This window comes from Panthera onca, chromosome C1, assembly GCF_046562875.1.
Source record: "Panthera onca isolate mPanOnc1 chromosome C1, mPanOnc1 haplotype 2, whole genome shotgun sequence".
Taxonomy (NCBI): domain Eukaryota; kingdom Metazoa; phylum Chordata; class Mammalia; order Carnivora; family Felidae; genus Panthera; species Panthera onca.
The window spans coordinates 66,382,010-66,395,038 of record NC_138346.1 but is presented as its reverse complement, the minus strand read 5'-3'; the positions used below and the strand labels follow the sequence as shown (position 1 = coordinate 66,395,038).

Genomic DNA, 13,029 nt, shown 5'->3' with positions numbered 1-13,029 from the left:
AGTAGCTCCCATACACACACTCTCACCAAAACTTACACTATTTTATGGCTTCTCATTGTCCTTTAGATCTTCACTTTGGTAACTTAAATGCCATCTCCTCAGAAAGGTCTTCTCATTTAGTTGGTATCTCAGCCCCTGAGATTTATTTGCTTTGCATTGCTTTTATTATAACGTGCAATATTTTTTATTTGTCTGTTGCCTTCCTTTAGTTTTTCATTCCCACTAGAATATAAGCTCTGTGAAAGGAGAGCTTATTTCTGTGCCAGAAAGTTGCACAATGCTTAGCTTAGGGGGCACTTAATAAACACATGCTGTTACATAAATATCCAAATAAATACTGCAGTGAGACCTGGCTTCTATGACACAGAGAACAAGTGAGGAAACCAAATTCAGACTGGACACAAACATTTTCTCCCTAAAACTCTATTTCAGAAGAAAATAAAGAATAATGTATAGAATTAAGGGAGAAGGTTTTGGTGTAAAATTCCATTGTTCACTAAGATGTTATTTCACTCATTTGTAATAAATGCAATATGAAGATACACTGCAAAATTCAAGGCTCTTCCTACTCATTTTGAAAAATATTGCTTTAAGTAATGTCAGAGGTTAAAAAAGTCATTCAGATTACGAACTCAAAAATAGTACCACGATTCAAAATAAAAGAACTGGTAGTGATCCGAGGAAAAAACAGTTAAGTTTAAGTAAGTGTTGTAAACTGATTGTTAATTGTAAATGTCAACAATTATCCATAAGATATGTTACTTTTATGGTATATAACTTAGAGATTCTTTGGAAATTGAAAATAACATTTAAGATCATATTAATCAAAATCAGAAACTGAAAAAAATAAGTAAAAATAAAAAGGAAGGGAAAACATGCTAAATTCCTCACCAAACATTGGTAGTAAAGAATTATACATTAAATATTTTACTTCAAAACCTTCATTTTTTTTTCATTTTAGGCTTCAATGATTTTTTCTGTTTTCTTTATTTACATCCTTTTACTATATTAGCTAGGTTTTATTTGCTTTTATCTTCCCCAGTGAGTGGGAGAATACACATTTAGCAAAGAAAAAAAATGATGTGTACTCTTCATAATCCAAGGAGAATGTTGACCTTTATTCTCTGATCTCATTCTGTCAAAGGTACATACACTTGGAAGGTGTCTTGATTTCCTCCCCAAATCCCCCACCTCTGGATCCAATTATCCAGTAAGGTTTATGGGTTCATATGGGCAATATCAGACATACACACTGCAGGTATTAGACAGAAAGCACAAACTTGCTTGGTCTCATTCTCACCCAAATTCATCAATAGCTCCAGCAAGAGGAGCTGTGTTAGAGGACAACTGTTCAGAAAACATGCAGTTTGGGCTTTTTTGTAAAATATTCTAAAATATACTCATGAATTAAGCAGACTTTGAGACTGTGTGCACAGACCAACTCATATGGTTTGTACAGAACTAGTTCTGATGAACTAAACTTTGAGATCATGACCTCAGCTGAAGTCAGACGCTTAACCGACTGAGCCTCCCAGGCATCCCTGAAAGAGAACAGTCTTATTTCAACCTCTTAACAACTGCAGGGACAATCTTACTTTTATAGTCTTCTTCTTCAAGGGTATCCAGGATGCTTGCTAATGTTTCATTATTTTCCAGCGGATCCCGCAGACATTTATGCTTCAGGTTGCCCATGAACAGCTGCAGCCCAATCAGTGCAAACACGCTCAGACAGAACACGGTCAGGATCATGACGTCAGAGAGCTTCTTCACAGACTGGATCAGAGCTCCCACAATGGTCTTCAGGCCTGAATGCAGGGGGGAGAAAAGTGTTCATAATAAAATAAAGCCTCTGAATGAGAAATAAAAACAAAACATGAGCTTTTCTAGAAATTCATGCATTACATCAAATCAAGGACCTTAAAGAGCCTAGTTCAAAAAAAGCCTAGTAGCTCAAAAGGGTAGATTTACTGTTTATATATATTTTGCTTCTATATATCACAGCAAATGATAAAAATTGTAAAATAGCCCAAAGAGTAACCACATTGTCAAAATGAATAATTTGGTTGCTCAAGCCATATCCATATTCACCGGTAAAAATAATTTTTCAAAGTGCTAATTTAGTAAATGCTTGTCAAACAAACCATCTCTCTATAATGACATTAAAAGAAAGGGGCTGAATTGCAGCATATAGTGACACGTTGCTAATATTCAGTTAAGAAATGGTTTGTTGTGGAAAGCTAAAAAACATGTCATGCAATACCCCCATGCTGATATTTAAAATCTCTTTTCCTAACTGCATGAAAAGCAATCAGAACAAATTGAAATTTTCATTCCTGGCTAAACAAAATGGAAAATGAGCTGTTATTCAGGAGGGAAAATTTCAAGTTGAGATGTGAGCCAAATGGCCATCTTCATCCTCTAAGATCCATGCAATTGATTAAACTCAAAGGCTGACTTTTAATAATGATTATGAAAAACATAAGAAATCAAATTTAATTAGAACTGTGTAAGAGAAAGTCATTCTTGTCTTGGCTCCAAAAGATCAAAGTCAGCCCCGGTGTTTAACCCCACTCTCACCTGGAATGACTGAAATTGTTTTCAGTGCTCGGAGAACTCTGAATGTTCTCAGCGCTGAGACATTGCCCAGGTCCACAAACTCTGTCACATATCTGTAATAGGGAGTTCACACACAACACAGTGACAACACACACACAAACAAACAAAGAACAACTCCCAAATAGTTGGAGTTATGAGTGGCCTAACGCTCCACACCAATCACTCCTTACCTGGAATTACAGAAATAGTTTTCAAAGCTCTCAACACTCTGAAAGTTCGAAGAGCTGAAACATTGCCTAGGTTTACAAATTCTGTTAAATACCTGTAGAATTAAATCAGAGTTATTCAGAATTTAGATAGAATCTATGATACTTACCCGTGCCTTTAAGTCAAGGTATTGCCTACATTTGGAAATGCTTATTTAAATGGATTGTTCTGCAAGTCTTTTTTTTTTCCCCTAACACAACTGATTTAATTTGATTAGATTTGATTCAATCCCTTTTATGTGAGTAAAATACAAATATATTATTAAAATGGCTTCAAATACTTTAAATATCTAAATAAACAATCAAATGCTTCAATCATTAGACCTCAACATTATGGTAATATAGATATTTAATATCCTATAAAATGTCAGCAGCAAATTTTGAAAACTGTAGGCTAACTGAAAGAAGCCAGACACAAAAGGCCACAAATTGTACAATTCCATTCATATGAAATGTCTAGAATAGGCAAATCCATAGACTCAAAAAACAGATGAGTAGTTTCCTAGTTTCCAAGGACTAGGGAGAGAAGGGAATAGAAATGATTTCTTCTGGGGGTGATGGAAATATTCTGGAATTAGAAATCAGTGACAGTTGTACAATGTTGTGAACATACTAAAAAAGCAACAATGAATTTTATACTTTAAAAGGGTAAATTTTATGGCATATAAACTATATCTCAATAAAAAATGAGAGCCCTGAGAAAAGGCAGCCTTCTTTTGGCTCGATGTCAATGCTGACTCTTGTCAGCAGGTGCACCTACAGCAGTCAGGTGACCATAAAAAAAGGGAGCCTGATAGACAAGGAGGTGGGGGTGGGGGCAAGGGAATGGGAAACTAGAAATCTTAAGACCCTTCTGCATTATCTAAATTCCTTCAGTGAACCCGCATTAGTTTTAAAATTCAAGATGATAGAGGGAAAAACATTGTATCTAGGTTTGGAGACTCAAAAAAAAAAACAAAAAACAACTGACTGTTTCTGGCAAATATATTTGGGGAAAGAGCAGCAGTATAAATAAATTAAAATTATATTTTAATGTAATATTTTCCTCTTAAAAATAAACTGTGACGGCATACATAATATATACACAATGCACTAAAGTTAGGGTTAGTATGCAGTGACAGCCCTTATAAAAATTTTACTTCTGTATTTTAATATAGTATAATAGTTTCATAGTATAGGTTAATAAAAAGAGCACAGTACTTTATAATTAAGGCTTCAGATTTTTCTGTGATTCTTACAGGTTTTATCAGTTTTCAAAGTATGAACTCACTTGCACTGCATATACTATCCATCCAAGTGCTGAGCATGAAGAAGATGATCAATCTTAATGATGTCATACACTTTTGAATGGGAAATGCTCTTTCTCAAAAATTAATCATTTGCCTATCAAATGAATGACTACCTTTCATTCAGTATCCTTTAAATGCAACCATTACCTGCAGGAAAAGTCAGACCCCAAAGGCTTACTTTCACTGGAATACTGTGCTCTCTGTCATTTTCATGAGTTTGCCATTTCAAAAAAACTAAATGTACTTACGCAAAAACAATGACGACAAAATCAAGCCAGTTCCATGGGTCACGAAGGAAAGTGAACTCTCCTACACAGAAGCCTCTTGCAAGGATTTTTACAAGTGATTCAAAAGTATATATTCCAGTAAAAGTGTACCTAGACAAATAACCCAATGGCATATTAAATATGAGAAGAATAGAACCAATATAAATCTTTATTTTTTTCTGATCAACCCAAGAAAGCCATCTATTAGAGTGTGGCTGTTGGTTTATGGATCCACTTGAAGTATTAGAATAAACTACAATACAAGTATTTCCAGAAAAATCTCAAAATGCCCATATTAGATACTCTTAGAGAAAGTAGAGGTATTCAAAATGACTGAGAACACAGGTATTAGATCTGCCTGGAAAAGTCCTACATTACTCCTATCAGAAATATACCCAAGGATAAGAAATATATAACATGTCTAAGAACAAGGCAGGACATCTGATAAATTCATTCTTCTAGAAAAGACTGTAACAATTATTCTATTCCACTGCTAACTGGTTAATACCACAGAGGAGGAAAAAATAATTGAAAGAAAAGCAACCATATAATATGGGAAGATAAACACCACAATTTTTAGAGCTGTGGTAACTTCTGGCGGGAAAGGAGAGGATTAAAATAACAGTGAGACCATATTAAAATGTATTTATACCCACTTACTCTACATTCTTAGTCCAGTCTGGAGGGTTACTCATGGTCATAAATATGCAGTTCGTCAGAATAGTGCACATGATGAGCATGCTGAATAAAGTAGCTTAGAATCAAGGAATTTGATTAAAGACCACAGTGGGAACTTTTAATATTTGATAATGACACTTGTTAAAATGCTAACAACTTTGTCCTAGAAAATAATTCTAAATGATTTTTATAACTTGTTTATCTCTTTGAACAAGGGAGTAATATATAAAGTAATTTATCCTAAAATGCTAACATTGCCATTCTCCCAATTTTCTCAGAGACTTACACCAAATTATACCGAAATCAGTACGCTAAAATCAGAGTCTTTTCTGGTACACAAGAACTAAAATCCACATTTGAATAAAATAGCAAAGTTTACATTTTAAAGCACCATTAACAGTAAACAATTTAAAAAGGATATGAGTGTACTAAAATCTTAATTGATATTCTTCTTAGGGGACTGAAAGGAGACAGCATGTACAAAGCAGGTGTGGCATTGAAACGGAAGATTGCTTTCCCTTTGTTCAACACTATGAAAGTCTGTAGGAGAAAATGAAAACAACATGAAATTGAGAATCTGAAATTTCACCCCCACACATTTATATCAGCAATTTACCTCTGCCTGTGGTAGGCTCACGTTAAAGAAACACTGCCATCAGACTCAAGCAACGTGGTACCACTGACATTAATTGAACTCTTTAGATCACATTGGCCAATGAACTCCTTCTATTTCTTCTTAGTAAATTAAGAAGTGAGCCATTTATGAGCATGGGTTGCCTAGAACTCCTCAAATACAATGTCTTCTCTTTTTCATATCCTTTTAACACCCAAATCAGTAACAGTAAGTTGTGGCCACTGGAATTAGTTAGAATATAATTTCCTTCTTTCACATCAGTGTATTTTAAGCAAACAAAATAGAAACTAGCTATCCCTGATTTTTGCCATAACGCCTTGAGAATTTTAATACTTGTTAGTTATTGTCATGGCTAATAGTAAGTGTTCCAAAATATGAGTCATTTCAAAAACATATTCTCATATATTTAAGGAATATTAGAGTTAGAAAATCCTATTACCCAGGTCAATTTTCTTGTTTTAGATGTAATATAAATAATAGCTAAAAGAAAAGATCACAAATTAAAGGACTTGCTTGCTACTACCCACAGTAATTTAAAAAATAATAATACAAATGAGCCAAATATTCTTGAAATGTGTTATGTAATCATTACACAAGTGACATTCTCCACAGCTTTGGTATGTAGTTAAAAATTTTAAAACTCAAATAAATAAACAGCAACAACAACAAAACATTAACACAATCTAAGAAATTTGCTTAGAAATCAAGAAGACCAATTTTAAACTTTTTGTCTTATTCTCCTATAGTTGATAGGCAAATTACCTGTGTTATTTAGAAGACATTGACTCGGTCTTCTGTTGTTGTTTAATCTGAATTTTATATAAGTTCATGAATGGGCTTCTGGTAATAAATATTTTTCACCAAATTGGGGACCTAAGTTCAAGTATCTTGCTTTTTAATTGTATGTGGCAGTGTTCTCAAGAAAGTGAACCAGAATCTATTATTTTCAGATGTCTTTTTATATTCCTAGTCACTTTCACTACACCGGTTATGACTAAATACAATTTAACATAAAATTCACTTTTACCTTAAAATTAGTTTTAAAATTAATATATAGCCTTTGAGTACAACCACTGTTTTCTTAACTCTTGATACACTGTGCTTTTTAGAATTCATTCATTCATTATACTCTGCAATTGTGTAGTGAACAACTATGGCATATGAGGTGATGAAAGGCATTTGAACATAAATGAGACATGAGTCTTGCATTCAAGAAACTTCCTAGAAAAGTGATGCATACACAGTAACTCAAATACAAGGCAAGATGTGACAGGTATAATACAGAGAAATACAAATGGAGGAGTGTGACAGTATGAAAGAGACATGGTCACACACAGGTGAGAATTATCAGGGAGACTTCCTGAACCAGACATCAGCTGAGCTAATGTGAAAATCATATTACTGTCTAGATTTGGCCAAATCAAGTTACCTTGTGCTTGACATGTTTACAAAAAACAAATCATTTGCTATTTTTAAATTTAAATTCCCAATGTTTATTCACTTCAAGAACTTCTCTAGGAATATCTGGGTTTACACACACACAGGAGTTAGTTATAGGCAGGAAAAATAGGTAAGCCTATGAAATGTGGGGGGTCAGTATAGGTCCCTTTAGTAAATTCCAAAATCCTACTATGAATGCATAGATATCAAAGTCTGAATAAATTATTTTAATTTTGCCCATTTATTTCAGAGTTTGTTGAACATAAAATTAGACAAATATGGTCCCCAAAGAGCATATGTTTGGTTTGGACAGATGTGATTCTAAATACCAGATCCACCATTTAACAACTTGAGAGACAGCACTTAGTGCCTTCTAAAATGCACAGTGTATCAAGATTTAAGATTTAACTTAAAGCTTTTAAGTTTCTGGCACATTGTAAATTCTTAGTCAATATTGGTAGCAGCTGCTTAAATTATAGGTAACATATAAAGCACAGTAGGCCATTGTACCTGTCCTCTTAATACCCATAGCACAGGGTAATTAGTAATTTATTCTTTCTTAAAGACACAAAGTTTCACTTATGATAAAAGCACTGCATAACACTATTAAAAAGCACTTATATATTCATCACATAAAAAATGAAGCCCTAACTTCTATCATTAATTTATCAAGTGTTCTTTGTTTTAACAAAGCATTGATAATTACACTCAAATACAAATTAAAGTCTGGGCCAAAGTCAAATTAGGGGTCATTAAGATATATTTTTTATTCTTTCTTTCTTTCTTTCTTTCTTTCTTTCCTTCTTTTAATACAAAATTTATTGTCAAATTGGTTTCCATACAACACCCAGTGCTCACCCCAACAGGTGCCTCCTCAATGCCATCACCCACTTTCCCCTCCTTCCCACCCCCCATCAACCCTCAGTTTATTGTCAGTTTTTAAGAGTGAAGATATATTTTTTAAATGTTTATTTTTAAGAGAGAGAAAGTATGTGAGCAGGGAGGGGCAGAGAGAGAGGGGGACACAGGATCTGAAGTGAGCTCTCTGTGCTGACAGCAGAGATCCCGATGCAGGGCTCAAACTCATGAACCGTGAGATCATGACCTGAGCTGAAGTCAGACATTTAACCGACCGGGCCACCCAGGCGGTCATTAAGATTTGACCCCCAGGGGTCATTAAGATTTTTAATACAAGCAATAATTATAATGTGGCAGAAATAAAATTTTTGTCTCTTAGTGTGGATAACTTGAAACATGGAGGAATCAATCCACAAAGTTGCAAGCAACTCTAAGTTTGCAAGCAAAAGTCAAAACTATTTTATCAAGAAATGTCTGAAAAGCTAGACACAAAAAAATGGATAATCTAAAGCTCCAAACCAAAAGAAAATAAAAAGACTTGGTTATCCCTTTAGATCTTTGTAACCACGTCAAGAATAGAGAGCCATGAAAAATAGATTGCTTTGTCTGACCTAATTCAACTCAACTATACTGATGCAAATGTGGGTTAGGCTTTTGATGTGGCTGGTGTTATATTATTTGAAAGGAATTGGGGCCAAGGCAAAGAGTTGGAGTCCCATCCTAAATGTTCTCTATTAAATTAGTCTATCACAGCCAACATCATTCCATTAGTTAATAGGCCTATAATCCTCCATTCAAATGCAAACATTTTCCCATACCTCCCAAATTACTTTAAGGCAGTATTAGTGTATGTCTATGCCTTGGGGATTATTCCGGAAAGATTCCTTTCCTCCTTAAGAGGTGGCTGGTTAAGTAACATCCAGACCCCCTTTGGAAATGGGAAATGTAGTAGGTATCCATTCTGAGCCAGGAATTTTTCAGGATGAAGTAATAAGTAAAATGAGAAAGTACTTTTTATTTTGCCTGTCTTATTTACTCATCATTATTTAATTTGCTTTTGTGTAGTTGTTACCATAGTGGTTGCTATACAACAGAAACTAGACTATATTAAGAGATGTGGTATAATAGAATATCTCAGTAGGGGGACAAACCAAATTGAATTTTAAAAATCTACAACTTACTGGGGGGTAACATTTTGCACATTGCTTAATTTCCCCAAGCCCTTTGTCTCATCTAAAAATAGGGTATTACACACCTCACACCTGTCAGAATGGCTAACTTTAACAACTCAGGCAACAATAGATGCTGGCAAGGATGCAGAGAAAGAGGATCTCTATTGCACTGCTGGTGGGAATGCAAACTTCTAGAGTGGTGCAGCCACTCTAGAAAACAGTATGGAGGTTCCCCAAAAAATTAAAAATAGAACTACCCTGTGACTCAGCATTGCACTACTAGGCCTTTATCCAAGGGATACAGGTATGCTGTTTCGAAGGGACACATGCACCCCAATGTTTATAGCAGCACTATCAACAATAGCCAAAGTAAGGAAAGAGCCCAAATGTCCATCGACGGATGAATGGATAAAGAAGATGTGGTATATATATATATATGTATACATATACATATATATACATATACATATATACATTCACTCATATGAGGACTTTAAGAGACAAAACAGATGAACATAAGGAAAGGGAAGCAAAAATAAGAAAAACAGGGAGGGAGACAAAACATGAGACTCTTAAAAATGGAGAACAAACAGGTTTGCTGGAGGGGTTGTGGGAGGGGGGATGGGCTAAATGGGGAAGGGACTTAAGGAATCTACTCCTGAAATCATTGTTGTACCATATGCTAACTAATTTTGATGAAAATTATATAAATAAATAAATAAATAAATAAATAAATAAATAAATAAATAAATTTAAAAATAATAAAATAAAATAAAAATAGGATATTACCAAAAAAAAAAAAAAAAAGAAAAAAAAAGAGGGGTGGGGTAAGTGCACCTGGGTGGCTCAGTTAGTTAAGCCTCTGACCTGATTTCAGCCCAAGTCATGATTTCACAGTTCATGAGATCAATCCCCACATCAGCACAGAGCCTACTTGAGATTCTCCCTCTCCCTCTCTCTCTGCCCCTCCGTAGCTCACACTCTCTCTCCCTCACTCTCTCTCTCTCAAAGTAAATAAATAAACTTAAAAAATAAATAAAAACAGGGTATTTCTTCCTATCTCACCAGGTTATGATAAATATGTATGCTAATTTATATAAAAAGTCTAGTGCCTGACACAGCAATCCTTAATCCATATTAGCATTCTTCCTTGCTGTGTCAGAATACTGATTGATTAATTAGAATGCTATATAGTATTTCAAGGGCTTCTCAGGTATTCTGGTTTTTAATGCTGTGCTGCCAGCCTGTTGTGATGTGAAGCAAGTGTTAGGGACTGCTGTTCATAGTAACTACCACTGAGGCAGATGGGTTTCTACTATCAAAATGTAACCTCATCATATTTTATATTTCTCAGGTTATTTCAAATATGTTCTCTATTTTACTTTATTTGCTAGATGTCTTATCAGGAAATATTCCCTTTCATTTATATCTTAAACTATTTTTTAAAATGGGCTTTATTTTGTCTTTCTTGACCTTTCAAAGTCTACAGGTGCTATACGGCAAAGCAATGTTGGAGAGTTACAGAACTGCCGATCTAATCCTTTAGAGTTTCCTCTTAGTCAACTTGAACTTCAACCTGGTTGTGTCCACTACTGTGTCAGGAAAGCTGTACTTCTCACTTTCTCAACAGAATAACCTTTACACAGGTGTTTCAAACTCTCTCCCATTTCCCTAAAGTGAAAACACCTTCTCAGTTTTGTTACTCTCAACATTTGACTTTCAGAGGACAATTTCCATTCCTGTGGTGTGGAAAATATTGACATCATGTAACATGCATTTCCTCTGATGTGCCTGCATTTACTTCAATGTATCAGGACTCTTAAATCCAACTTCTATTTGCCCCTCAAGTCTCAGTAAGACTTCTCTCCATCTTTTTTTTTTTAAGTTCATTTGGTTATTTAGAGAGAGAGAGAGAGCAAGAGAGAACCCACATGCAAGCAAGGGAGGGGCAGGGAAAGAGGGAAAAAGAGAATCCCAAGTAGACTCCATGTTGTCAGCACAGAGCCTGATGCGGGGCTTGAACTCATGAACTGTGAGATCAGGACCAGAGGTGAAATCAAGAGTTGGACACTTAATGGACTGAGCCACCCAGGCGCCCCTTCTCTCCACTTTTCTAATGCAAATACAATCTGGCCTTAGCTTGTACCTTGTCTATTAACATCTGCAACTAGCTACATGATTCCAACCTTCTGTATTTTTCTCTCTGAGGATTATTATTATTATTATTATTTTTTTTTTTTTTTACTTTCAAGGTGCTATTTCTATCCTATATTTTAAAAGTTTTCAATTTATTTGGAGCCTCAATAAATTCTGCCTTTCTGGAAGAAAATTTTTCAGATTTTTCAGCATGAATGTACTGCTATCCACTTCCTCTTTTTATTTGCTCTCCACCACCTTCTTGCTTTCCTTCCCACCCCTGAACACAAACTGCTTGCAAAAAGCTTACCAGCTCATCCTCTTTGTTCATTCCAATCGCCTTTCTTTATCCTCAACTTTCTGAGTAATTTTGTGAGATACTCCCTCCCCTTCTTTTTTTTTAAATTTTATTAATTTTTTTTAATGTTTGTTTATTTTCGAAGGAGCGAGAGACAGAGTGTGAGTCGGGGAGGGGCAGAGAGAGAGGGAGACACAGAATCCGAAGGAGGCTGCAGGCTCTGAGCTGTCAGCACAGAGCCCGACGCGGGACTCGAACCCATAAACCATGAGATCATGACCTGAGCTGAAGTCGGACTCTTAACTGACTGAGCTACCCAGGCGCCCCACTCCCCTTCTTTTTTTGAACAGTAGAAACATTTTCTGATTCATGTCCCACTTCTCTATCTCAGACGCGTTTTTCAACACCCTAAATGAAGCAGAAGTCTAAACTCCCATTATTAGTTGAATGATCTTACATATCCCCATAAATTCAGCTGGCACCTGCATGCGAACGCATTCTGGACATACCCCGAGGTCTTAGTTCTCAACTGACAATAATTCCGTTCCTACAGGTATGCATCTATGTCATGTCCCAAAAGGCAGAACATTGTACTGAATATTTTAAAAGATTAAGGATATCAAAATAATGTGTCAGTGACAGAACCAGTTTGGATGAAAAATTAAAAGTACAAATTCTGAATATCCCACATACATATGTAACTGAACATTTTTGTCATTATCTGGTTTTTCACTAAATTCCACTTACTCTCAATTTAAAATATCTCTCTGTACAGGGATGTCTGGGTGGCTCAGTCAGTCAAGTGTCTGACTTTGGCTCAAGTCATGATCTCGCAGTTCATGAGTTCGAGCCCCACATCAGGTTCTGTGCTGACAGCTCAGAGCAGGGAGCCTGCTTCTGATTCTGCATCTCTCTCTCTCTCTGCCCCTCCCTGGCTCAGGCTCTGTCTCTGTCTCTCTGTCTCTCTCTCAAAAATAAATAAACATTTAAAAAACTTTTAAGTATCTCTCTGTACAAAAGAAGGCAACAGAGTAGTGCAGAGACTGCACTACTGAGGTCCCAATAAACTCACCTTTTTGTCTGCATAGTAGGGGTCGAGGTCCTCCAGGGGCTCTGACACCATGCCTGGTGGGATGTCCCCGTAGATGAAGGGCAGCTGTTTGCCAGCTTCCAGGTCACTGCTTGGCCTTGGGCCTTCTTCATCATCATCTTTCTTTTCTTCTTTGGGTTCCTTTGTTTTTCCTTCAGCAATACGTTGTTCAATGAGGGCAAGAGACTGTCTTGTGAAGTAGACAAAACTCTGAGGTCCTGGGGGAGGCAACGTTGCCATCTTTTCATCCTGTATATTTTATTTCCCCTTCAGCTCCTTACATAAGAGGCCTAAGTGGAAACAAAGAAAGAGATAGGTGTTTGCTAGCAAGATATGCCACATTACA

The 13,029-nt window shown here is 35.8% G+C and overlaps 1 protein-coding gene across 1 annotated transcript in view; it reads right to left on the bottom strand.

Moving 5' to 3' along the window:
• SCN9A (sodium voltage-gated channel alpha subunit 9) overlaps positions 1-13,029 on the bottom strand; it is a 166,139-nt gene that overhangs the window by 89,783 nt on the left and 63,327 nt on the right. The window contains exons 2-7 of the mRNA XM_060621369.3: positions 12,666-12,973; positions 5,477-5,595; positions 5,038-5,127; positions 4,360-4,488; positions 2,787-2,878; positions 1,596-1,805 (exon numbers count right to left, since the gene is read on the bottom strand). Coding sequence (XP_060477352.1) covers positions 1,596-1,805; positions 2,787-2,878; positions 4,360-4,488; positions 5,038-5,127; positions 5,477-5,595; positions 12,666-12,923 — 898 coding nt within the window. The 5' untranslated portion in view covers positions 12,924-12,973. The remainder of the gene's footprint in view (positions 1-1,595; positions 1,806-2,786; positions 2,879-4,359; positions 4,489-5,037; positions 5,128-5,476; positions 5,596-12,665; positions 12,974-13,029) is intronic.